Source organism: Tyto alba, unplaced genomic scaffold (genome assembly GCF_018691265.1).
Source record: "Tyto alba isolate M040663 unplaced genomic scaffold, T.alba_DEE_v4.0 Super-Scaffold_8, whole genome shotgun sequence".
NCBI classification, from domain to species: Eukaryota; Metazoa; Chordata; class Aves; order Strigiformes; family Tytonidae; genus Tyto; species Tyto alba.
In genome coordinates this window covers 20,401,737-20,429,489 of record NW_024881329.1, presented here as the reverse complement: position 1 = coordinate 20,429,489, position 27,753 = coordinate 20,401,737, and the positions used below count along the sequence as shown (strand labels likewise).

The window sequence follows — 27,753 nt, the reverse complement described above, 5'->3', positions numbered from 1 at the left end:
AGAAGGAAGAGCAATAATTCAAACGTTTAATGAACTTCCACCTTCCAAATAGAAGGAAAATTTGTAAAAAGACAAAAAAAATATATAAACACTTAAACACATGAAAACATTTAAAAATTCAACGTATTTTACAGAGATACAAACATTGGCATCTGCCTACAGAACGGCCAGCTGAGAAACGGTGGGCACTTCTACACGAGAAACTCAATCCGGGTTAGATCAGCTCCAACAGCTCAACCTACACAATATACAAAATATAAACAAAAGCAATCTAGACCACACCAACATTACATAGAACTCCTAAATTTAAATGGCTCAGTGTCCTCACTAAAGTTGTCACGCATCACAAACTCCGACAATGTACCAGAACCAAGGGGCAGGTTGTACTGGACAAAGACACTGAATATCAGGACAAACGTGTAGCGGAGAGGGTCACACAGAGGGAACCTGATGGCTCCGAGTCTGTTGCACCACAGTCCGTGGTCAAGCACAAGGATCTTTAGTCTTCATGACAAAAGGATTTCTGACTTTGGCCACCTGGTTAATTATTGCAGTTTATATGGTTAATCAGAAGCAGGACTATAGTTTCTGTGTTTTGGGAAGGGTTCCAGAAAACTGGTAGGAACAAAAAAAAAAAAAAAAAATCAAACATGATATGATAATGTTAAAATGCCACAGAGTAGTGAAGTAATGATAGTGAAAATAAATTCCAGTCATGTTAATTTAGAGAATACTCATCATTGCTTTATACAAGAGCTCTGTAAGTCATCCCAGAACAAAATTAACATGCTATGTCAGAAGAACATCCATACTAGGAAAGACTATATATATACAGTGAGGCCAAGACCATGGGTGACAAAGAAGATAAAAGGCAGACTGGATTTATAGCAGTCATAAGAAATTCTTCCTTCACCTCTTTGGAGACCTCTGCTTTTATAAAAACTTGTGGCCAACACCAAGCATCCTGGCTATCACCCAATTATTAGACAAGGTTACTAAAGAGCTGAGTAGCTAACAGCACTCCCATTCTGGTGAGAGATGGCTGGAATTCTTACAAGACTAAAATGAAAGAGTATCCAGTCTGACTTCTTCAGTCCTGCATGCAGATCTAGTGAATCATCTGGGATCCTGGAGCAAATTCTGATGAATCAAGCTGACTATTCTCCGCAGATAGTGGTAACCAATCGGTACACTGGAGAGAACAGCAGAAATTTCCTCCTCCCTGCAAAAGGTAAAATGAATCACATGCGTTTGAGAGGCTATGGAGCATTTAATTCCCCATCCCTAGCTCTGAACCTTAAGTCATATGGAGTGGTTCTTTGTTCAACTCACCCAATATTCCCAATTTGGTTTTGGACTGTAAAAGGCAGTGAAGCGGTTGGGTAGTTGGCTGATAGAGACAGGGTCAACGCAAACTTTGCAAAAGCTGAGGAAGCGGAGAACAAAAGCTTCACTCTGTATGCAAAAAAACCACAAAGATCAATACAGAATATTTAATTGTACTGCTACCGCCTTTGAATTAGGTTCCAGAAGTGAAAACAAATGTAATTGATGCAACAAGCTCAATAACTTCTGAAAAGTTCCATCATGGACTAACAGTAATCTAAGCACAGCTTAATTTCCATGCTTTTGAATATTACAGTGCAATTGAATTAAAATAGATTAGATTGTTGTTGAAAATATTGGCATAAAATCTCAGTTTCAAGAGAAACAAAAGTATTTCAGTGTTCTGTTCCCAGTTATCTAGAGACACTCTCTGAAGGACTGATGTAAACTCCATCTGAAGTTACTCACTTTGTGTCATTGATATCTGTCTTCAGAAGATTAAATTTTCCACCCCATCTCTCCAGAAATTCAATCTCCTCTCCTAAGGTCTTGCAGCGACTCACCACCAAAGAAACATCCAGAAGAACCTAAGTGGGCAGTAAGAAAAGCAGTCACATTGGCACTCAGGCTGGTAAACTATGTGACACTTAAAAACGCAGCTTATCCTAGAAAGTATACAAAAAAAAAAAAAAAAGTAGTTTGACTGCTATGCCAGTTTGGACATGAAAATGGAATTGTACAAGCATAACAACAAATACACATTCTTTGCCTTAAGTTTCTCCCTTCAGCTTTGTCAGCTGGGGTACACAGACAGGCAGGAACACCGAGTTTGGCTTGGCAGTTTAAACCATTAATTCTTTAGGAAGCAGAATGGCAATCAGCTAAATCCTTTAATTTCTACTATCAGAAAAAAAAAAAAAAGTATTTTAAGAAATCACTAAGGCAGGCAAATGTTCATGCAGAAAACAAGGAAGAAGCCACAGCTTTTAGGACTCTTGCCTTCCAGGACAGGTACTTCCCCTCGCATCTCAAAGCATCCATGAAGCAGATTTGATTTGCATTGATGAAGCATTCATGAAGATGCTTTTGTTCTCAGTATCAGCCCTATTCTCTGTGACAGAAAAGATTTAATGTTCTTCCAGAGTCTTAGAGGCTTTCCTGGAACGTTACCTGGGGCAAGTAGTACAGCGTGGGACACTTTTCCTGCCAGCATCCCTGACTTTCAATAAACTGGAAGATGAGTCTTTGGACTAAACATGAGGAGGGCGGAGCTTTTTCTTCTGCAATGCAAAAGAAAAACACATTGCCATGAATCTTTTAAAAGTCATACAGTAATGCATTAGCAGATAAAGCACAAATTAACAGATGACTTCCCAAGAACAGATTATCAGGGCAGCTACTTTCAAGCTACTCTCAAAATCTTACCATCCAAGAGAGATTCAAAGTTCAGGCTAACTATCTTTCTGGAAGGATCTTCACCGAAAACATCACCATCTGAGAAGGAAAGGAAAAAAAACCCAGACAATAGTTATTTCCATACTTAGTTCTAGACTTATAGCTCTTCCTCTCCAGAAACAGCCATTTATTACGTACTTCTCTGATTTTTCATACAAAGCACTGATAAACATGTTCAAAGACACCTCTCTCGGCTTACACACTCCTGCTGTAGTATGTTTTCTATTTCCTTTTAACAGATCTCCACAAATGTAGAAACTTTAGGTTTCTGTTATGTAACTATTTAACCTTTCAAATTCATAAAACTGAAAGCTACCAGTTTTGCGACTTACCTATTGGGGGTCCAAACACAACAGTGAGTTCAATAGAATCATAAAGAAAATTAAAGACTGCCTGCTGTTCACTCCATTTGGTAATCTCCCACTCAGTGAAGCTAAAAAAGGAGGGAAGAGGCATCATCACCATAAGGTTCAACCAACCAACACAATTATCTGAGAGACAGCGATCAGAGTATTAAGTGCACTTGAAGCTATTACCACATAGTATACCAACAAAATGTTCACTTTTCAATAGGATGTAAGAATCTGTTGGAAACACAAGCATAATACTATTCATTTTACATAAATGTTCATTTTGGAATTGGAGGAGAGTGGGACGTACAAAGACTGAACGTAGGGTATCACCGCAAAGATTTTAACAGAAAAACAGTGCATCACACAAAAGTTCACCGAGGCTTTATTGCCTGTCCTAGGCTCCGAGGAGATGGACATCCAGAGATTTCCCAAATCAAACAAGGAAAACCAAACCCCAAAGCATCTACATACAAACATGAGGCCCTAGAACTAGCTGATAAAAAGAAAACCTGAAGGTCTTTTTCTTACTCGTATTTCTCCACGAGTTCCCGGCAGCTTTTTTCTTCTTCCTTTAGCTGGTTCATCTGAACAAGCATTTGCTCATTCTGAGTCTCCAGATCTGACAGTTCTCTGCAAAAATAAACCAACCGTATGAGGTGCAGCACACTGGTTAAAAAAACACCAACCCTCTAAAACCTGGATGTGCACACGTTACAGTCTTGAGATCCTCTTTGAAATCTTACCTTTGAAGTGCCTCTTCTTCAGCTTTGATGCTCTCCAATTCTAAGAGAAAGGGAAAAAAGCTATGAGAGAAAAGAGCAGCAGAGAAAGCCCTCACTTTCTGTGAAGTCACTGTTCTTAACGATATGAGAGATCTCAACTTGTTGGCTGTTACTCCTACCTGGGTACAGATATACACTCAACAAAGGTTAGTAATTATTGAACAATTAAACTGCTGAATATGATAGCCAGCACACACTCTTCAAGTCACACTGTACCAGGCTCTGAACTCCATTTTTCCAGGGGAAACAGTCATTTTCGTACTTGAACATCTGTGTAATTAGCTATATCCAATGCAGAAAAGAAGGCAGTCATGTTTGCATCCATATCAGTGTTAATATATCAGGGTGGGGGTTAAGTATTACCCTCTCCAGAATTTAAAAAACAAACCAAGTGCCATTCAGCTGGTACCATTACCTTCCTCTAGTTTTTTTCCTTCTGCCATTTCGTCACTGCAGTCTGATTCCCATTCTTCACAATCAGAATCTATGGGAAAGAAGTATCAGGTCTCTGTAGAACTCCAAGATTCAATACGTAGGTTCTATTTTATTTGTTTGTGGGTTCTATAAAACTTAGTATTTCAAAGCTAACTAAGACAAATGTACAAAGAGCCAGAAGGATATTTACCAAAAACCTCAAAAAGTAACAGATAACAAGGAAAACTCCTTTTATTGGATTGTTTCAAAGCTGCTGCTATGCAATCTGATTTCTACTTAAGGCATTGGAAGAAAATTAAGTTGGAAGAAAGTAAGTGAAAATACACAGAGCATCGTTATGCAGCAATGCCAAGTACTGACTGCAGCTTGGGTGAACACAGCTGAACAAGTTTTAAACCATCACGGTCATGCTGAACACAGCACAGTCCCAGCGTGCAAAGCTTAGTCTTGCCTACCTGCAGGATGGCTGGCAGGTTTCACAGCCATTTTGAGCTGCGTGCTGCCAGCAGCTGTAGTTATTGCTAGCAGATTTAGCCAGCTTGGTTACATGTTCATGGGCTACAATTATAATTCTGTATTTCTGCACAGATATACCCCTAGTCTTCATATGACGCGTTAAGTGATTCCCCCCAGACAAGTTTGCAGACACAAATGAAGGCATTTAGGCCTTGCAATTACTTGTAACAAAGTAACTGTAAAATTCCAAGCAACCGCCAAACACAGAATCTTGAACTGACCATTTAAACAGCAGTTCTGCAGAAAAATAGAGAAATCAGCATATCGGTCACTGGTTTGGAAACACATACCTGCTTTCAGAGCAACGAGACAACTCTCTGCCTCCTTGAGCAATTCATCCATCTTTTCTATTCTTGACTGTAGCTTTCCATATTGTTCCTAAGATGGGAGAAGTCAATGACATTTTTTTAAAAAGCTGAATTCTGAGACCACCACATGGATCTTTGCTTGCTAAGAAAGTAATTAAAGAAGCTGATATAACTGTCAGTAGAACAAGGAGGCAGACTGACAAACACTAAGGCAGTAGCCATGTGTAAAAAAGTACTAGATACTTAACAATGTATCTTCCTAATGACTTTTCTTATGAAGGGGTGAGATAAGACATGGAAATAAATAAATTTCTAGAGCTTTTAACACGTACAAATTTTCAATACCTATCACCATGCATTACTTCTGCATTTCCTTGTTAGTGACTAATAGTGACATTACTGCAGTATAAAGACCTAATTTCTGGTGGCATTTCCTTTAATACTCCCATTTTTCACTGTTATTTTAATTGCCAAAACCCCTAAGCAGAAGGTTCCTATAGCATAAGTGCAAGAAAGTCACTGTCCCAATGTGTTTTATGTCTGCATATAAATAAAAGCGAAATACAATAAGGAAACTTTCAAGAGAATGCACACTTACATAGTGCTTAGGCTCCTACACTTGACAGTCAAAGACAGACAAAATAGGGTAGAAGTTCCTTTTTTTAAAGCTAAACCTCTGCAGCCTTGTGGCACATTACCTGCGCACTCTGCAGCAATTTGCTATACAATGTCGCTTTCTCATTGTGAGCCAAGATTTTACTCTCCTTGGTGAAGTAAGATTTCATTTTGTTCAGTTCTGCTCCAAAGCTCTTCAGCTGCAATGAATGGAAAACACAGAAGAGAAAGCGAATGGGAATGTGCAACAACAGATTGTTCAATCTACCTGTTAGACTCTCTCTCCCTTCTCTGCTCCTCCCAACACCCCATTTCTCTAGTAGCACTATTACATGACACTTGCAAATTAAATCAAATTTGAGATCGGACAGTCCCTGTTAATTCAAGTACAGTCACCTACTAAGGTAACTGATTTTTCTTGCAAAGATCCTACAAGATCTTTACTCAAATAGGAAGCTACACAAATAACTGAAGAGATACTTTTATCAAAAACCAGAGCACTTTCATGAAGTACATCAGGTGTCGCTCGTCCCAGTGGTCCGAGATGTGTTTAGAACACTTGCCTGTTAGGGCTAAGGAGGCTAAATGAAACTCTCACAGAAGTCCAGGCAGAACCCAAACCACAAGAATTAAACTTAAAACCTGCTCTAACAGAACATAGCTACAGATGATGCAGTTCAATGTTTTCTCTGACAGCTGTCAATCCAGAAGCTGCAGAAGAATGTACAAAAATCCTTTTTCTACCATGTTTGCCATCTGCCTATTTCCACTAGGTGGTATCATCCTAACTGCAGTATGTAGAGATTTGCTTAATAAGCTTTCAGATTTGGTACTTTTAGCTAAGGGCTCTAGGTGCTTTCATTATTTGTAAGTAAAATTCTTCCTGAATCTAGTTAATAATGTAGCCTCAGTGATATCCTGTGTCAATCTAACTATGAACTATGAAAAATACTGTCTTTTATCAATTTTGACTCTATTTTCATTGAATAGATGATTATTTTTGGCATTAGAACCAGGAAAACAGAATCTCTTGATCTACCCTCTCAATTCTGGCTGGGATACTTTTATAATGCTTCTGCTTTTTAAATGCAAATGTCTTTGGAATGCTTTTTGTGCCCATTAGCATTCTCCTTTAAATATCCTCTGGTCTCACCTTTTGTTTTGGCACGTGACACCACTGTTGCACTCCAAATCCTGTATGCAGTTTTATTTTTGTGTAATGACATGTTTTCTGTTCATTATGTCTTGCATCATGACATGTCTTTCTGAACTGAATAAGCATTTAAGTTAATGGACCAATTAAGCAGTAAGAGCCGCTCATTTTTTTTCTTGCCAAAATTGCACTGTTTGCTTAGGCCAATATAAAGTTTCTCTTCTCCTTTCTGCCCCCAACTAACTTGAATTAATCATCTTGAATTATCAAGTTTTTCTGTTTTATAGCAACATATTCCTTTTAATATATTTTAAAGGGCACATATCCTTGCATGTATCTGATGTACTGGAAGTTCTCATAGCAGTTTTCCATTCAGAAAATATTTTGCCTTGTATCACCTACCTCCCTACTGTTATTCTGTGACCATTCTGGTTCTTATTTTATTCAAATACGTAACTTAACCTTACTTCTTCATTTTGTAAGAAACAACATTATCTCTCCATGCAGTATTACCTCTTCATCAGAGCAGGTTCTCATTACTTCCCACAAACTCTTATTCACATTCACCAGGAGTTGATCCTGGACATTTGCATATGGTTTTAACCTGAAATGTGGAGAAAAAAAAGTTGAAAGAAAGTCTTGTTGCAACTGTGCCAAACACATAAAGCAGCACATTGGTATCTATAGTGTGTTCCCCTTTTTTAATTAAAACATGGAAATGTAAATATTTTAATTTAGTTGGGTCTTACATCTTGGAGAGACCCTCTAAAGCCGTGATTAAATGGGGGCCATGTTTGTCACACTCTAGCACATAACGCAAAGCTCATTTCCTATAGTCTTTTTGAAGGCAGGCCTGAAGAGCAGACAGCTAGAGTGCCAAAGAAATAGAACGTGGTGCTAATGAAGCTGGGAAAAATCTTACTACTGGCGTGCAAAACCAAATTTTATAAAATTCAAAACTAGAACTACAACTCCTCCCCAGGAGTTAGCCCTATACCATATAAATCTGTAATAGACTGGCTCCCAGAGGAAAGTAGGTTAATGATAATTTTTTATTTTTCCCATATGTAATGTATTAACTTTCCTCAGGCCATTTTGCATGCAACCAGAGCTGAAAAAATAAAATTGCTAATATATTATGTGAGTGAAAAAACACTTACTCCTCTATCATCTGAGAAAGGGCCTTGCAATCTTCTTCATAAATACGCAGCTTGGGGCGATACACGTATTGGCTGTACATGAGGTCTTCTGGAGTAGGTGGTGCACTGACTGCACACTGGGGAAAAACAGGGAAAAATTGTGAAGAAAAAAAGATGCATATTTTTCAGAAACAGTAACTTCCAATCAATTCATGTATAGAAATCAGCAAAAGGCCTGGAAGCTTTATTTTTGCAGAACAGAAAAAACCCAAGAATCTCTAATGGAGGCAGTCTGACAAATGATTGTTTTCACTCTGGACTTGTCCTGTTTCATTCCGAGACAAGTTAGTCATATACCCTAGACAGCCCGTTCCACTTCTATGCCCCATGTTTTCTCACTCTCAAGACATACACCTCACACTAGAGCTCAATAGGAAAAAAAAAAAATTGAAAGAGGTTAGCTTCCTTTCAGATTAAGACTTGAAAAACATGCATATGTTACCCAGGTAACAAGAATGCTCTAGAATAAAACAAGATAGCTATGCTTGATTAAGAATCAAAGGTCCCTATTTTCAACAAGGTTTAGGCACATCAAATAAATACAGTGGGGGTATTTCAGCAAGCTACCTATATATTGAAGCACATCAATAACTGACATTAATTCCATCCCTTTGGAGAAAGCTTTCAGAGGCTTTTTTGGGGGGTGTGTGCGTAGTGGTGGTGGTGGTTGTTTTTTATCAGAGATCAGTCACTAATGAATAGTATCAGAGTTTTATAAGCCTGATGAATATTTAGAGCTTAGTATATATACATACAGCTCAGTATGAATACATTCGCAAACTGAAAGTGTAAACTAAACTGTAACTAAGAGTATGGCATTTTAAACAAAAAGGGAAGAGATTTCAAAGTCATAAAGGAAGAAATTTTATCAATACAAATTGTAATTCAGCTGTGATTCTTTTTAATCAGTTTTTGTTCTTTTATCATAAAAGTTTTAAGGAACTTTAAAATGGACAGACTTTTTACTTGCGCTTGCAAAGTTGACACAGAAATTTTATTTGGTCAGCAGTGAGACAATGAAGAATGGCAGAACACCACACCACCACGTGTGCCCCACACACACCAAACCAGCTGTGTGCACTGGCTTTCTGCAAACTAACAAAACGAGGTCTGCAGTTGCAGTCCTTATTACCAAGAAGAGATCTAAACTTCTAATGTGACTCTTCTACTGAGACGTTTGTCCTGACAACATGACATCTTACAGCAGTAAGACTTGGTTATATAGGAGCCACTTTTCACTAATCTGAAGTACTAGAATGAATTTCACAAGAATTTTCACAAACATACCACTTTCCATGTGAAGAATATGATCCTGACCACACATTTTCATACATAGTAACTACTTAATTCTTACACTTATTATCCTAAAGACATAATAAAAATTCCTACCAAAACAGGTGTGTCACCACCGATTTGAAAGAAGGAAGATGAAATCTCATTAGAACTTATTTAACATTGAACAGGCTACTGAAAAAGTTCTCCAGCACTCTAGAATTACAGACATAGAAGAAACTCCCAAAGCAGTGTCAAAATTATGCAGACACTGCTACGGTTTTCCACTTTCCAGGATGGCTTTTCCATTGCCTCAGTGCATCATTCACTGTGCCAGTAGAAACTGTAGTAAGCAGCAGGAAATGGAAGTATTTAAACCAAACCCCATACATTTTATTAAATAAATGCTAAGCATTATGAACTTACAAGCTTCCTGTTTGTGAAGCTTGAAACTTTTCCATGTCAATATAATGCCTACACACAGAAAACTAAGCAGCTCATTCACACTACTACATTACATAAGTACCATTCCTTAAAGATTATTTGCAGAATCCAGACAGATAGGAGAGACCAGCCCCAGCATCCAGTTAGAAATTCAGTTGGTCACACAAATGTGTACGAATAACCAACTCTCAAACACTAGTCTTAAGAAAGCTTATATATGGAAATAAGGTGCCTTTACTGAAAACAAATTACAAGGCCCTGTTTTCAGGATGATTGCAAAGTAAGATTATTGCCTTGTTCAGCATCGAGTTATTCCCAATGAGTGGTACTTGTCTGCATGCAAAAAAAACCCCAAAGTTGTTCCCATGTCTGCAGGAATTCAGCAGAAACCCTTCAGGATGAGGATACTGAAACTGGGTTCAGCAGAACAGATTTAAGGGGAAGAAATAAAGAGTAGTAATGGCATGGTGAAGCACTTAGGAAGAAGAGAGTAGAACAGGTAGTAGAAAGTAGAGTAGCATTTCAGGATTCTGATTTCAGTGACTGATGGACATAGTGAGAAATTAAAGTGAAGAGGTTAGACTGAGCTTCTGATTCTTACTTTCAAACTTATCCTTAAAACAAGTTTAAAAAGCAAAAATTGCCATATTTATCCAAGAACAGATAAACCTGAATATATGGTATTCCTGGAAGACATTAAAATATATTCTATTTTTCAGTGCTGAGGAAAAAAAAAGCATCAGATTTATCAGACGTGAACAAAGAGACAAGAGGAAGCATGCGGTATCTAACCCACTTGTCAAGGTGAAATGGACTTATGGCTTAACTCATTTAAAGGCCTTTAATACAGACAGGTTAGTTGATTAAAAAAAAAAAGACGAAGGAATATAATTTAAGGTCAATTATGTAACGCATATCAAAGGCCAGATACTCACAGTGGCTGGAAGATGGCTATGCCGGGGCTTCTGAATGGGGACATGGACTTGAAGAAGTGTAAAAAACTCCCCAACTGTGATAACACCACTCTGAAATTTCTGTAAAGATTAGGAAAAAATGTACAGATAATTACATTTTTCAAGCAAGAACGCTTACTTGCATGTACGGACACAAGTATTTTTCCTGTGAGGACAAGAAATTACCATCTTTCAGCTACTTACCTCCCGTAAGTTATCTTCACAAATGCTATCTGTGAGAAGCTGGGACTCCATCTGACTGCTTCGTTGAACTAGCCAAAAAAAAAAAAGGGGTGAGGGGGATATCGCTGGGGTTAATAATATTCTTACAGAAATATGAACCTAAACTCATTAGCTCTAGGAAAAAAAAACAAAACAATTTTCATGTAGAGTTTGACCTTTTTGTGTGTTTCCAGTGCTGAATGAAGTAACTGAGGAAACTACTTGGGACAAATAAGGAGGACTAGATTAAAACTCTAACGTAAAATAAAATCTGGGTTAGAGCAGTAACAAAATGACAGGTTCACCTTTCTATGGGAGGAAATCCACATGTAACGTACTAAAAAAGTAAAAAAACTGAAGAGGAGACTCCAACCAGTTCACAGAGGTCATCCAACATAGAGAAAGCAAGCTTTCAAGGTAAAAACATGGCACTGCAGTTCTGAGGCAATGAGAGCTAGTTTCTCACTCAAAGGAGAGAGACCAGCTTCTACTGGATAAGACATACGCTTTCATGGCTGCAGGGGGCCACAATTGGAATTGGTTTTGTAAACAGAGGCAAGATATCACTTATCAGATAATTGGCAGATTTCTGCCTCATTGTTAGGTATTAGCTAATTAGAAAGAGCTTATTAAACTTGGGGGCTGAATCTGCTTAGAGCCTGTCCCTGCAATGCACTCTGAGAAGTCTTCTTCCAAGAGCACAGTGCTGAGACACGCAGACTCATTCTGCACAGAACCAGCTTAAAGTCATCTTGGGGCCAGCAGAGTTTAAAATGGGGCTTTGCTCTGTGCTAAGGTAACTAAACTGCCTCATCAGCCCAAATGCTCTTGAAAACAAAGCTGTACTGCAATTCTGCTCCTTCTTTCTTCCCATCTCAGATTTCCTTGAACAGCTTGGATTCTTCAACAGAACGTAAAAGCATGTTGACTGGCTGGGTGGGAAGCTGTGACACAGGCATCCAAGGCCTTTCCCAAATTAAATATATACTGCAGGTGGGGCTCTTCCTTGATTAAGCATAAAGAACACAAGCTTTAAGACCCTTACCACAAAGGAAGTCTTACTTGTTAATTCTGTGTCAGCCTTAACAGAGTCCAGAGAGCTGCTGGTGCTGGCATGAGTGCAGTCAGGGCTTTTAGCTGACAGATTTGGAGGATCTTCACCTTCATGAACTTCTGCTTGGCTTTGAGACACAGTGCCAAAAGTAACCTAATATTAGCAAGTTTAAAAAAAAAGTTGTATGAAACAATTTAAGTTGATCAGTTTACTGTAGCTGTTTCTTGACATTCAGAATTGCTTAATTTTGAGTATCGGCACATTTTATTTCTAATTAGTGTGCCAAACCAATGTGTGGCTCATTAAGTCATTTTCTACAATGACATATAGGAAGTAAAGTGGCAAAATCCTTCACTCCTTTCTCAATCAAAGCAGTAGCTACCACAGCATGCTCTTCCAGCTTTTGAAACTAGAAAGTTTCTACTGATGATTACAAACTTATTTTTAAGATCAGATGAACGTTCCATATTTGCACAGATTTTCTTGATTCAACTGCAACTTGTGCTGCTCTAAAAAAAGCTAATTTAAACTAAACATCCATGTTTGAATTTTAAATAATTACTTTAGGCCTTACTCTACCATTGTACCTAAGCAACAACTGGCAATTAGTTTAGTTCAGAGGACTAAGAATAGTTGAGAAAGGATTAAAAGGATACTATGGAGACAATAATCCCTTATTCCATCTGTTTTGCACGGTTCAGGAAAGTTACGCACATCGACCTGATTCTTCTATTTTGGCAAAACAGTGAAAAATACAGGGGATGACATAGCAAAATGACAGCAAACTGGTGGTTGAGAAACAAGAAAACCCACTGATAGATCTGCTTACACCCCAACATTTAACCCAAAGTCCTGTTAGTGTTGACTGTATCCTTACGATGAGTGATTAGGCTCACCTGCAAGCCTTGAGAGGCCTCACCATCCAAGTTTCCATCCCTCTTGACTTTCTTTGGACTTTGAATGTCTTCCTCATCTTGTTCCAAAGCTCTTTTTGTGTTGCAAGTTTTTGTCTCTTCACATTGATTCTTTTCATTGTAGGAGATTTGTTTTTTGCTTATCTCATTGCAAGTATTTTCCACAAGCTCAGAGCTTACAGATTCATTTGAATCCATTTCTTCTAGACAGACAGGAAGAAATTCTTCTGCTATAAACTGAGAAGGGCTGAAGTTCTGACTACTAGACTTCTTGTTACCTGAGGTTTCACCAGTGTTTATGCTTATTTCTGAAACTGGTGCTTCTCCTTTGTCTGAAGGTTTTGCATTTATGTCTTGTACACTAGAAACAGAAGGATTTCTTCTGTTTGGTAATTTGGGCCGGAAGATACCTAGAGGGACATTTATTCCTTGATATTTATCTTTAAGTGCCATGCCTACATTTGCATCTGTGGGAACAGCTCCAGATTTAAGACATGTGTTCTCCTGCTCTTTGGTATAAAATAAATTACTTGGTTCATTTACAGTATTTTTTTCTAACCTCAAGTTATTCTCTGGCTGAGTTGATGATCTGGGCAACTGGTCAGAAAAAGCAGTTTCAGAAACAGAAAACACTGCAGATTTCCTTCTAATATCTTTCAGTTTTGAACAAACATTTAAAATTCCTGATAATTCAGGTGCAAGAGTGGGATCTATTTGATCTCTTGGACTGTCATTGATCAAAGGTTGCTTAGTTTGTTCAGAGTTTATTTGAAAGTCTTTTGGAGGTGTCTCCCCTTCAGCTGACAGACCCTCATTTTCCTTTGATTCCTTGATAGAAACTGGAACAAGAGTTGCTCCAGCCAAGCCTAAATCTGTAGCTAAACCTTCATGTCTAGATGAATCATCTTTCAATACCTGGTTTCTCTGAGTACCACATGCATCTGGAGAACCCTTCGAAGAATCTGATTGCTGGATGGGAAGCGAAACATGGGACACCAAATCACCACTTTCTTCACTGCCATCCATGGGCCCATTACTTGGAAGCTTGAAAGATTCCCTCTTTGATTTCAGGTTTTCTGGAGGTGCGAGATCCTGCTGACTGTTTACAGGGACAGGATTATCTGTGGGAAGGTCAAGATCCTGTGGTGCCTGCACATCCACAGTCTCTTCTGTAGGGGAGACAGAATAAACGGAATCTGGTGTTGTGCCACTGGTGACTTTGATAGCTCCTTTCTCATTAGGAAACTCTGATGAAGCAGAAGAGGGAATGCTGGGCTTATCTTCAGATTTTGTATGATATTCATCATTCAGGTCTTTTGTATGTGGGGAATCTATTTCATCTCTGCAAGAAGACGACAATGCACTATGCAAGTCTGGTTGCCGATTGCTTTTATGTGACAGTTCTTGATTCTCAAATCCATTAATGTTGTTATTAACAGCAGTCGTGTGGGATGCAGTTATTTCCATATCATCTTGGTTGTGGGTAAACACAATGGTTTTATCAGCAGGAGCTGCAGAAACAGCTGGAATGGATTCTCTGTCCTGTACATCAATTTCCCCGCTTACTAGAGCTGTATGCGTTTTAGTGATCTCCATATCCTCAGCCAAAGTAAAAATGACAGTTTTGCTACCGGAAGCAGCCTCCTGTCCAACCTGCTTTGGTAGGTTTAATCTATCTTCACAAAAGACTCTTTCAGTGCTTTCATCAACAGAGTGAGACTCAGTCATTTCCATGTCAGCCTGGTAACTCGTAAACATAATTGTGGATGTTGAAGGAACAGGCTGACTGGGTTGCCTACATTGCAGAGAATTTTCTTCCAAAGCTACATTATGGGTTTTTGTGATTTCCATATCATCCATAGCAAACACGGTAGCTTCGCTATTTGAAAGTGCTTGCTGTCCAGCCTCCTTATCCAAGTTTGGCTTATCATCGCATGCAATTTCTATGGTAATTTTATCAGCAGAGCAAGACTTGGTGATGTCCAGGTCAGCCTGGCTACTAGTGAACGTAACAGTTTTAATGGGATGAGCTGAAGAGAGAGAATGAAGCCCTCCCTCATTTTTTTGTGAGGCAACTTCATGGCCGATTGCAGCTGTATGGCTCTCTGTGATCTCCATGTCATTATTCTCATCATTCAGTGAAAATAAAACAGTCTTTTCCCCTGTTGTTCCATTCAAGCTTTTCCTTCCAGTCCTTTTAGCCATGTTAAGCATCCCTTGAGATGCCGCCTTTTCCATAGATTTATCGATTGCAACAGTATCAAATCTACTTATTTCCATGTCATCATTGTAGGTAAAAACACAAGTTTTATCTCCAGAAATTAAGGATATGTCATTGTTTGAACTTTTACGCTGCAAAATGATTTTGTTTTCTGCTGAAACTGTATGACTCCTGGTGATGTCCATATCAGCATCTTCTGAAAATACAGTAGTTTTTTCATCTGCAAAAGGCAAAAGTTTTAAACTACTCGTGGTTAACATTTTATTGCCAGGTACCCAGGAGTACACATTGCATGCAGGCAGCTCCTGACTATTTGTTGTCATTACAACGCCTTTTTTTAAGGGCATTATTTTATTTTCATCTTGAACAAGGTATCCAGGTACTGCTTTTCTTTCTGATAAAACAGCACTGATGTTGTAATCAGGAACCATTACCGCACAATTTCCAGTCAAGTCCATGTTTTCACCAGAGGGAAACACAACTGACTTTTCAAAAAGTGGAGGCACCTGGGACCTCCCCTTATGTGGTTCAGACCTATCGGCTGGTAACGGCTCTTCAGCACCCCTCAAGTGCAGGCCATCAACTGAGTGAGGATTTTTAAAATCCTCTTCTGAAGAAACTGGTTTACCAGTTGAAAAATCTCTCCCAGAATCTACTTGAGTTGGCAATACTTTGTTTACTACCTCCATAGTGTGGGTTTTCTCTTGCCTGTCTGAGTTTTGGCAATCTGCGTTTCTTCCTAATATTCCAAGTTGTTCGTTTTCTTTCATTCCAGAGGGAGTGAGCTCATTACGGGAAATAAATGAACCATTTGGAACCAAAGGAGTAGCAGTTTGCTTGTTTGTGTTCATTTTCAAATCCCCACATTCTGTTGCTGCTGTCTGACTTGTGATATCTACACCAGAACTACCAGAAAACTGGAAGGTCTGATTTTGCAGCTGCTTGGATATTACATTATTTTGATTAAGATTATTTTTGTATTCTTGTATTGTATTAATAGGAGCAACATCAAAGGCAGCAGGATGAGTTTTAGTTATGCCCATGTTTTCATCATCTGAAGATATGACCGCTTTGTCATTTGTGCAGGAAACTGAAGCGTTTAGAAGGTTTTTTCCCAAAGGCTGAGATATATCAACTTTTTGACTTTGCGAAGATGTGAATGCGCAGGTGTCGGTGACAAAGTTTTCAGGGACTTCTCTCTTTTGCTCTTGTAATGAACACACATTTTTTGCACAGGAGCTTGGACCACCTGCCTGGAAGTTTGCTTTTCCAAGTTTCTTATCAACCATTATCACTTCAAGATCTTTAGTATTCATTTCTAAAGCCTGGCTTCTTTTAATATTCCCATTGACACTGATCACCTCAAGATTTTCCTTGTCCAGATCTAAAGAATTTGCACTTTCACTGACATTTCCGTTCTGGTTCTTTCTTGAAATTATTTTACAATGCATTTGTTTTGCTTCTGCAGTTATTCCATTGCTTTGATCGTCAATGACAACAGCATGGCATCTAGTTATTTCCATTTCTGCCTGTTCATTCAAACTGGGAGATGTAGATCTGTTATCAAGAAAGTGAGGTTTGCAGGTGACAGAGGTGAACACTGCAGCAGGAGATTCACTTTCAACATTCTTTCCATCATCCTTGACAACATCGGTTTTAGTCAAGTCCATATCTTCTCCTGAGAATATTACCGTCTTCTCACCTGGCAGAGAAACTAGTTGAGAGTTTGCTTCTCTGTGCTGAAGTCTACTCTTAGAAACACCAGCAGACACTGAATTTGTACATGAATCAAAACCAACATTCATTGAAGCAGTCCTGTGATCTTGGGTTGCCTTTTTGATTCGTTCACCTGAGCCCAAAGATAGTTCAGGTGTGCTATTTTTATATGACACAGAAGCTCGATTATCTAAAGATGTCAGACTCTTTGTAACGTCCCTATCACCATGTGCTGGACATCTGTTTTCTGCTAGCAAAGAGTTTGTATTTACTGGCTTTTCAAAAGTTTTATGACATGAACTGTTCATTTCTTTGGTACTGTCATTATAGATTACTTCTGTATAATTCCCAGTAATTTCCATGTCATCACATTTAGAAAAAACAACAGTTTTAGCACCTCGAAAGACAGTCTCAGAAGAAATGGATCCTGGGATGGCAGACATTGTTCTGGCCTCTTGTTTAACATTCTGCAGCACTGTAGGATCTTGTCTGTCTTCAACATTTACTATTTTTTTGTCTGTACAAAGTTGAGGGTCATGCTGAACAACTAAGTGCTGATTAGAAGCCCTCTTTAACATAGAATTATCTAACTCTGTGGGTGGGAAATCATTTTTGAAGTTTAGACTTTGATTCCTGACACTGGAGAAGGGAAAAGACATTTTTGCAGTGTGACTAGTTGTCATATCCATTCCATCATCTACAAACGGCTCAGTAACATCCGCACACAATCGTTGCTCTGGTGGACCTTCACAAATACCAAAAAACACAGCTTTAACATCAGATGCCTGGCATTTTGTCATTTCCATTCCATCATCTTGCCCTCTAAAGACTTTTGTTACATTGCAGGTGTCCAGTGGTTCATGGGAATATACAGATTCCACTGATGATTGTGCCATGTCTTCTGAGACTTGTGAAGGGACAAAAACAACATTCTCTTTTTCAGGTCCTTCAATAGGATTAAGTGGCTTTTCGTATGACTTCAAGCTCATCAAAAATTCATTGAAATTTATTTTTTTTTCCGCCATAGCATCTTCCTTCTGTTCAAAGGATGGCCTCGAATAGTTTGTAGGGTCAGAGAAAAAATGAAATTCTTTGCTCATTTCTGCCTTTCCATTGTCAGAGTTTAACCCAGCCAGAAATGACGTGATATCTATTTTCTCAGTTTTGTCAGCTTGATTGTTTTTCAGGTTACGTGTAATCACTGCAGTATGACTAGCTGTCATATCCATTTCATTTTGATCTGAAAAGATGAGGGTGGTGTCATGCTTATTTGTTCTTTGAATGGCACTGTCTGCATCATGCCACTAAGGAAAAAGAAAAAGGAAGTAATTGCAGTTACTGACACTTAAAGCAAACAAATGATACAATGGTTTATTCTATTTAAAACAAGTAATCTAGTGCAGAACTAAGGTTATAGCTTTATCTTTACATTCTTCTTTGGAAAAAAAGGTATTGATTTCAGTCCTTTTCGATAAGCAATAACACATTCAAGGAAAGGATGATGACATAATTTTTAGAGCATGTCTTATTGAAATGGCTTTTTTGGAAAGAATGTGTCTCAGTTTTACTGTTGGGCAAAGACTGCCTACCTAGGTATATCTTGGTAAGCATGGAACAATTACTGAGTCTTATGAATCAGTATTTTCTATATCTCTACAGTGGTTTCCACCTTTCCCCCTCCTCAACCGCAGGCAAAAACCTTGCCCAGCTTGTCATGCATGTGCCCCAAAGCAGCAGCACCAAGTTGGATGTTTTAAAAGACTTTTCCACCACTGACTAGGGAGATTTTTGTCTCTTTAGTAGAGAGGATTTACAGTTTTAAAGCTGTGGGAAAAAATTGGCCAGTAACAAGACACAGTACTATATTTTATCAAATATAATGATTATATTGATAAAGAACAGCTCCATGTTTACTTCAAATTACATATGCTATTTTATAAATGCAAGAAATAAAATATATTAGATAAATCACAGCCATAAACATTGCCCAAGAGGAGAGACAAGAGTTTCAGTCTGACCTTTATAGCCTCATGGTATGCACCTTCCCATCCATACTAGATTTCAACTGGTTTTGGTTTGTTTTTTTTAAGCATTTGTTAACAAGAAATGGCTTTTAAGTCATGTCTTTAAACTCAAAAGTCAGAAGCCATTGGTAAAGGAGATAGTTTCAACAATTGCTTTGTTTAACAACAGCACCACATCATCATCACTGGAGTGTAACATAGTTCAGGATTTCTGTGCAATTGTGCCTGTGAAGGTCTTAGCTAAGAATTTTGTGTTTTATCAGTTGATTCAACTGAAGAAATTCAGTTGCCTTTTCATGCTAATCATTGCAATTTGTCTAAAGCTTTTAAACAGCAGGAACAGAAAGTACATTTGTGCATATCCATTCTACCCATAGAAGAAAATACACAAGCAGGGAGTAATACATGAGAAAAATAACCACACCGCTCCGAAACATAAGCTCCTTTGCCTATTCTTAGATAAGAATTGAAAAGAATGGAGGAACTGAAAAATTAGTAAGCAATTTTAGAAGCAAGAGGTAACAATACTGCAGTATAATCCCTATCAGATTAGAAAAATACTTCAAAATACAGAAGATTAGCTTTTGGAAGAATTTTATGTGAATACAAGGATTTATTTTTTAGACAGTTGAGTTACATTTTTCATCTTTACTACATGAGTTACAGGATTGTATTTTGGACACTGATATTTTTAGCACTAAAAAAATAAAAGCCTTCAAATACCTCAGTCTGTTGCACCAATGACTGGATAGGGGCATGAAGCAAAGTGTTCATCCCTGTTGAAATAAAAAGAAATACTCCATTTGTTGCACTGTTTTCTTATTGTTTTACCCACTGAGCAGAAGATCTATGCACTCATTTTACAAATACTGCTGAGTAAGGAAGTACAATTAAAACTTAATATTTCCTGGAAAATATTTTCAGTACTCCCTTGAGCATGTGGAAGAGCCACCCATGCTTCTGCAATACAATGCTTGTAAACAGCTTCATGTGACAAAGCCCGTTCATACAGTAGTCAGTCAGGAAGATTGTTCTAGGCAAGTTAAAATTACTCAAACAGAATCAATGGTTTTGAATAAAGATAGTAATTTGTTATTAAATCTATTTTCAAACTCACCAGTGATTTCACACGGAACAGCTTCAGGTTCTTCATTTCTACAAAAGGTGGGTTAGATAAACAGTTTGTTAAAAGATTTCAAAACAGAAAGCTTCAGCAAAATGCTGAAAAGGCAGAAAATTCTGTTGCATAGCTCACATGGGACTGGGCAGCAGATACCAGACACTACCTATGTGTCTTCTGTATATTCTAATCTCTCATTTTAGCATGCCACAAGCCATTGTTCAGCATAAGGATGGCATTGTAATTCCTCACTGACAAGTAAAAAAAGAGAAAGATTAATTCTTTATTTTTAACTCAGACCTTCCACTTTTAGTTATTCCTTTCCCTGTAGGAAGCTGAAGCTGTGTTCCTAAAGCCTGAAATAATTTCTCTGTAAAACAAAAAGCCAGATAAAATGTCCAACTTGTGTGGTTTTCTGCCTAACTTTTAATGCCTTATGCTCTTTACTGGTTTATTGATCGATCTTTCAAGACCAAGGAGCCTTGGCTAGAGTACTGGCTTACATATATATGTCTATATCTATATCTATATGCATGCACATGCACATTACTATACTGGGTTGATACCTTTAAAAGCAACAGTTAACTACAGCTGTACATAAGCTGTTTCCTTGCTATATATTTTAAATGTAAGAAATTCCTTTTCACACATAGTAAGTGTCTAAATCTGTTATTTTACTTACCAGATCATTTTAACTTCAAAAATCCCATCACTGTGTTTTATCTAGACAAGAACTTTGAGGCCAGACTATCACTTTATCTACCTCTGAGGAAAAAAGTTACGGTAATAAATATCAAAGACTATGTCTATCAGATATGGAAACTGGTAGGTCTTTCTTGGAAAACATTCCCAAGGAGTCAGCGTTGGAAGGAAGCAATTTCAAGCCATAAATTGTTCAATTTTTCAGAAACTGCTATCTTTTTGTGAGTGACCAACACAGTTACATGCTTTTTTTTGCTGTATTCCTTCTTTTACCAATCAAGAGCACTGAGCAATCTTATATCTAAATACATAGGTATGCTGGATTTCTTTGAGGAGTAATATTTTGATGGTTGCATGTCATGTGAAGGAATATATTTGCAGGACAGAACTCTGTATTCATGAGAAATTTTTTCCAACTTACTGATTAAGCAGGACATCATTCCTTTTAACTGCTGCACACTCTAAAAATTGAAAGGAAATTAGACATTACAATGTCAGAAGTATGATCAAACCATTCACTGAGAAGAGTGAACTGCACAGAAAAGACTGTTCTGAAGTTCTCACTTTTGATGTGCCTCCTCATCGTGACAAAAACCCAGCGAAGTGAAGTATTTGAAAATGCATTAAGGTTTCAGATTCTTCCTGGGTAATCTCTGACAGAGTGAATATGACATTCTGCTTAGCCACCTTCTGATCTAAATCCCCAAGGCAGATTTTATTCTAGGTGTATTTTGTCTAAGAAAATAACTCCTTTTCTGAGCTACAAGGCCCACAATACAAGTAACTAATGGGTTTCAGCCAGTCCATTATAAGCAGCTGATCACATTGTTCCTTACCTGTGACTGACAGGCCTGACATCTTAAATTCAGGCTAAAATCTTGTTGCTAACAGTCTGCAAATCCTGTCAGGAAAATAGAAAGGAGTTTTACCTGTACTTTCTCTCTCTGCCGTGTTATTCTTAAGATCTCGCTGGAAGACTCTGCAGCTAAGAAAAGAAAAAAAAAAAAAAAACAAAAAACCAAACACAAAACAACCCACTGTTTGAAAAACATAAGACAATCTGTTTTGAATCAAAGTTAAAAGAAGGTTAAAAAAAAAACCTGCCCTAATTTCAATCTTTTCTACATGCTGTGTTCTGAAATGAGACATCAAAAGCCAGAAGCTTACTGAACCCAACCATATTTTCCAGCAGGAAGATGCCATTATCACACTTATGATGGAAATCACTAAAAAATGTAATGGGAAACAAAAATTTCTAACTACATTAAATTCACTGAACTATTTTTTTTCTAGGTAGGAAGAGAAAATTAATCAAAATCAACTCTGTATAACAACAGTCACCAGTTTGCCTTCACTGAATACTCACAAACATATGCAGACAGCAGTTTTAGGGGGTACCAGATCATTACCTATAGCCTGCATTTTAGGGGGTACCAAATATTACCTACAGTGTCCATTTTATACTTAAATAAAAGATGTAGATCTGCATCCTTCAGATCAAACTTACTTTATGGTGTTTGCAAAGCTGACACGGCGAGAGTTTTTCCTACGTTTTTCTACATTGATATCCTGACAAGAAAGAACACAACACTTTGATATACAGAGATATATTTTTATCCATAAGCCACAATAAGCATAGCTTTTCATGAAACACAGAAATAAATAAAAAACCCATCTCCCCCTCAAAATAATAATCTGAGCCCAACAACATATATTTACCAACTTCCTTAAACTACTTTACAGATCTCCAACTTCTCCTGACATAAAGACACCCATCTCATAAGAAGAAGGGTCTAAAGACCGCTTTGTGAGTGCTGCCTGGTTCCAAACACAAGAAGCAGAATACTAGTTACAAGGATTTTTGTCTGGCATACTAGGGAAAATATATGTAGCTGTTTAGCAAGAGAGTTGCAGATTTTTTTTTTTCTTTAGTTTTCCATTACAAGAGCTGAAAAAAAGCCAGTAATACCGGTTTGTCTTTATGGGAGAAAAGATTCATGAAAGAATCAAAGCCACCATTTTCCTATCAAAATGTTTAAGTGGTGTCACTGACTCCATGATCATACTAATGCAGTGCCTCAAGGTATTTAACGATGCAGTATTATATATACTGGAAAGCTGATTCATTGTACCACTGTTGTGAAGTTGACTGCAATAAGCTTCCCTAACTAAATAGCTCAGTCTCAGGACAGTGCAACACTCGTTTAAGAAAATGCAAAGTATTAACATACTAGACACAACCCATTATATGCACATGACTAACAAAGCCTGCCACATACCTTTTGTTTTTAAAAATCACATCAGCAACACAAGCAGTTATGAGTGATGTCACACTACTGTATACAATAGTCTTGTATTGCTTATTAGCAGTACTGTCATCACTGTTAACAGGTATTACCAGTTTAAATGAAGAACGTGAGCTGCTCTGCATACTCAACCCAGCTTTGTGTATAAATATTCCAGGCTTATATTTCGTATTCTAAAAAAATTATTAAAGGCTTTTTCACTGAAAGCCTTATATGCTAAAAATGAGTTTTCAAGCTCTGTAATCAGCAACAGATAAGTCATATATATATATATATATAATGCAACTAGAACATTAGTCCATAGAACACACTCTAGGTAGAAATGACACTTTAAAAGAAATCGAAACTGAACAGGCCTATAGTTACAATTTATTAGAAACAACAGACACTATAAACTTAAAATCTATTTTGTATCTATTTCTGGAAGAAAAATACTATTTTTTAGCTTTTACTTTAAATAAATTGGCAGGCTGGCTTTTTTTCCAATGTAAAACCATCTTACTGACTATACCAGTTTGTACACTGGTGGATCAAACCAAGTTAAAAGGACTACAGCAGAAGCAAGTTATGCCTATTGATCCTGTTTATTCCTCTTTTCTTGAGAGGAAAAATATTCTGATGTAAAATAGAAGAAAAACTCGATGGAGTTCTTACATTAAGCTCCTAAGCAGTTATTACAGAAGTTTTTACACCTGCATTATTCTAGCAAAACAGTTTAATCAGTGAGATGTTGAGGAGCAAACTGAAGACGTTAAGAGCATTGCCAGGAAAGTACTTGATAGACCTACCTGTGTCGATTCATTCCCATTTCCCAGATCATCAAGAGGATTTCGCGGAGCCTTTAAAATCTAAAAAAAAAACAACAACAACAAAAAAAACACAAACAAAAAAACAAAAACAAACAAAAACAAACCCAAGAGTTGAGAGGATCAGCTCCTACTATAAGAACTGATTACTTGGCTGGAGCGAGTTTAAGACCCACCAACACCCCAGTCAATCATATCAACCTAACAGGCTCATTCTTTGCTTTGGAATGTTTTCTTATCACAGCTGAAGAGAAGCAAGTTCCTCTTTACAGCTTCCCTTTCTTTCCTTCACTCACTCCCACAGTTTTCTTTTGAGAAATGCCTTAAGTTACTCACAGAGGACAGTCGCTTCCCTCTGATGTGCTCTGTATTATCACTGCAGGGAGAAAAAAGGGAAATGGGTATTAGGGCATAAACCTGAACTGAGATGTATTTCTTGAACAGAACTGCCATGGTACAATTTTAAATTGATTTCTCCATTATTTTTACAAGTGTGAAATTAAATAAACAAGGTTGCTTGGAATAGATAATTCATTCCAGCACTAGTTCCCCAAAAAAGCTTTGGAAAATTCAGCAGACTGCCCTCCAAACCCCATGGTCAGTCTCTAGCCAGTTTGCTGCTATGAAATATCCTCAGAGCTTTCCCACACACAGTCAAAGAAAATCCCTGTTGTTTTTCTTCACAATGGAAAGCACATTTATTTCAAGAGATACTGCAGGGATTAAGAAAAGTTTTGCCTCTAAATGATAATATTTATACCCCAATAAAATTCTTAGAAGGTTTCAACTTACTTTTCCATGTTAGGGTCTGCGTAAATCTTGTCCATTTCTGAAGGATGTGCTTTTTCTATAAAATACAGTACTGAAATAAAAAAATAATAATGAACCTCAGTAAGAAAACTGCTTACAACCACAACTAGATACTATCCTTAGATGCTATAATTTTTCTCTCCATCTTTCTCTTGTCACAGGAATGCACTGAAGTTTAACAGGCCTCTCAAGTCCATGTTTTCAATTACATATCATATTATAAAACAATTGTGCTAACAGTTTGAGCCCTACTGGTTAGGTGCCCTTTTATTTAAAGTAACGGTTCTGGTAACTGTTGGAGATAAATGTGATCAAACCTTATACAATACAAAGTTTGCTACTTTGCTCTGACACACAAGACAATTTTCAATCACTAATTCTCCCCCTACCCCAAGAATATCTTATGTCAATGCAAATAACTCCCACTAGCACAGAAAACTACACCACTTACCAAAAGCTGCATAAGGGCATAAAATCAGTTAACCCACACTGACAATGTTAACTGCCAGTGCTAACACAGACTTTTTTTTATTGCCTGGCATTTCTTGTAAACCATAACAAAATTCAGGGCTTTGAATACCAGGTTAATATTCCTCTTAACTTCAGTCTCCCATGGACCTGACAAAGACCACCAAAAGAACATACCACAGAATCAACAGTAGAAGATCAATACATGCAATTTTCTAGATTTCAGTGATGATCTTTATGTACATGCATCCCTCCATCAATAACTACACAAGGTATACTTACAGGAGAGCTATAAATGGTCTGACAGCATTTAGCACATTACTTTATTCTCTCCTCGCTAAACCTCAGGAAGCAACGTTGTAAGAGAAACACTTGCCTAAGCAAGGATTAAGTGATTTGCAAACCTGACAACTAAGTTTTACAATTAGAGAGGTCTGCGCAGAAGTGCTCAGCTTTTGCATTTCACAGACTCACTGGATCTCTCGGATCTGCAGGGACCTCTGGAGACCACGTAGCCCACCCCCCTGCTCAAAGCTACAGCAGATCTCTCTGGATACTGAGTGTCTATGGAGAGGAAACCCTGTAGTGTTTCTGGAAAACTGGTTCCATTTTCACTGTTTTCCCCCCTTATGCTTAAACGGAATTTCTTGTATTACAATTTGTGCGCATTGCTTCTTGTTCTTTCACTAGATACAACAGAGAAGAGCCAGGCTCCCTCTTCTTTGAACCCATCAGGTATTCACACACATTGATAATTTCCCTCTGATAAACAACATCCACTGCTCTTCCTTGTCCACCAAGCCAGTTACCTCATTGTCAGTGATTTAAACCACAAACTGACTCTTATTTTCCAAGCTAAAACTAAGTCTTATGTAGAAAAAATAAAGATAAAATGCTACTGCATATTATTGGCATATTGCTCACAAGGCAGAGAAGAGTTTGAGTTACAGGTGAAGGTAAAAGGAACAATCTTTTCAGAAATATCAGTTTGCTCAAAGATGATATTTAGGGAGGGCAAGAAAGCATGATGAGAAAACTTAACCAACAGATTTTTCTCCCCAGTAAATTTCTGTTTGCTTAAATAGAAAAACCTGCTATTTTGAAGACACCGTTAAATGTTAAGTTATAACAAACAGGAGACAGAGACTGTTTTATTTTTGCAGAGTAATTCCTCTCACCAGAGATGTAGCAGGTTAGTACCGCTCAAAAAGGCAGCCCGAGAGGCTTTGGCTTTCAGGGCCGGCAGCTCTGAGGCAACAAAACTGAGGCGCAGCTTTCAGGCAGGCATCCCCACGGAATGCTTTGGATGTAAGAATTGCTGCACTGGATCAGGCTAAACACAACTAAGAAGTGATATAAAATATGCCCGTGCATACAGGTGTCTAGAGGAGAACAAAAGAGCAGAGCGGGGCTATGGAAAGCCCCATTTAGTCTGCTAGGAGTCTGTTATTAGGAGGTCTATTAATCTGGAATTCACAGCCCAATCAATAAATTCAGTACTTATTCTCTAATCCTTTTTTGAACTTATTTACCTATCTTTGACCTACAAGCACATGGTGTCGAGTTGAAATGCTTTGTTATGCTATTTATGAAAAAGCATCTCTTTTTATTCTCATGTTTGATAACTACATACCCTCCAGTTCCACACTGGCAACAAGAAGAATCACTCCATAATTTTTTTTCAGTTCACTCATGATCTTATTGATGCCCACTCGGTCCCCCTCCTTAAGAGTCAGCACCTATTGTCTCTCTCTCTACTCTTCCTTGTTGTTCTCAAGCTGTTTCCCTCACGATCCTCTGTGCTTGCTTCACCCCTTTAACAGGGCTGACAGCCTGGGAGCACCGTCCAGAACGATCTCCAGGTGCCAAATTACACCTCATTATCGCTTACATGGCTGTCTTCCCAAAGGTGAACTACTTCGCGTTGATCAAGACGGCATTTACGTGGCAGTTTATCAGGCGATTCCCCTCACGCATCGAGGCCGTCCCCGACGCCGGCTACCCCCGGTGAAATGCCCTCAGGCCCCGGCCCGAGGCCGCCCAGCCCTCCTCCCACCTCGCTGATGGAGGCTCCGGGTCGCAGGTGGGAAGGGGAAGCCTCTCCGCCCCCGGGGACCCACCTTCTCCTCCCGCCCTCGGTCTCCCCTCACCGGTCGTTACCCTGCGGGATCCGCCCTAGCGACAGGCAACGGCCGTCGCCTCCCGCGCTCCCCGGCCCGGCCTCTCCTCACCTCCCTCCTCGCCGGGACCCGTCCTCGGCCGCTCTCACCCAGCGCTCCGGCCACAGCCCTCAGCCCAGCCGCGGGCGGGTGACTCCCCGCTCCCCTCCGCCGCTGCCCCCCGCTCCCATAGGGCTGGGCCGCCGCCTCCTCGCTGTTCAAATCTAACCGCCGCCCGCCACGCCTGCGCGCCGCGCCAACTCGCCGTCGTCACACCGACACAGCCGCGCCGCCGTGCAGCATGGCGCCCCCCTTCGGCGCTCCGTACAACATGGCGACCTCCGAGGGACCAGGCCCGCTGCCCGCCCTCTCGGGGTGCGCCCTCTCCAACGCGCCCCGCGGCCGCAGGCGTGAAGCTGC

At 38.8% G+C, this 27,753-nt stretch overlaps 1 protein-coding gene across 2 annotated transcripts; it reads right to left on the bottom strand.

Moving 5' to 3' along the window:
* KNL1 (kinetochore scaffold 1) lies at positions 1-27,490 on the bottom strand. Of its 2 annotated transcripts, XR_006164673.1 has the most exons (27): positions 27,406-27,490; positions 24,689-24,758; positions 24,233-24,272; positions 23,879-23,938; positions 22,292-22,353; positions 21,714-21,769; positions 21,206-21,245; positions 20,080-20,117; positions 19,686-19,738; positions 12,984-18,242; positions 12,096-12,240; positions 11,016-11,083; positions 10,794-10,892; positions 8,104-8,219; positions 7,457-7,547; positions 5,874-5,990; positions 5,158-5,245; positions 4,332-4,400; positions 3,878-3,917; positions 3,663-3,764; positions 3,114-3,214; positions 2,752-2,820; positions 2,497-2,606; positions 1,795-1,913; positions 1,333-1,455; positions 1,056-1,222; positions 1-615 (listed from the first exon to the last, which is right to left on the bottom strand). XR_006164673.1 is itself a non-coding variant. In XM_042785477.1 (26 exons), the coding sequence occupies exons 2-26, from the start codon at positions 24,721-24,723 to the stop codon at positions 1,117-1,119; spliced, it is 7,206 nt and encodes a 2,401-aa protein (XP_042641411.1). In that variant the 5' UTR covers positions 24,724-24,758; positions 27,406-27,490; the 3' UTR covers positions 1-1,116. The 2 variants fall into 2 exon arrangements, 1 of the variants encoding a protein (XP_042641411.1); XM_042785477.1 differs by having other exon boundaries at positions 1-1,222.
* Between the last annotated feature and the right edge of the window lie 263 nt (positions 27,491-27,753).

Excerpts from the sequence above, each read along its gene's own strand:
- KNL1 (XM_042785477.1), bottom strand. The coding sequence starts at position 24,723 with ATGGACAAGATTTACGCAGACCCTAACATGGAAAA. Across the intron at positions 19,739-20,079 it reads TGTTCCGTGTGAAATCACTG|GGATGAACACTTTGCTTCAT; the intron begins GTGAGTTTGAAA and ends TTATTTCAACAG. Across the intron at positions 18,243-19,685 it reads CATTGGTGCAACAGACTGAG|TGGCATGATGCAGACAGTGC; the intron begins GTATTTGAAGGC and ends CTTTTTCCTTAG.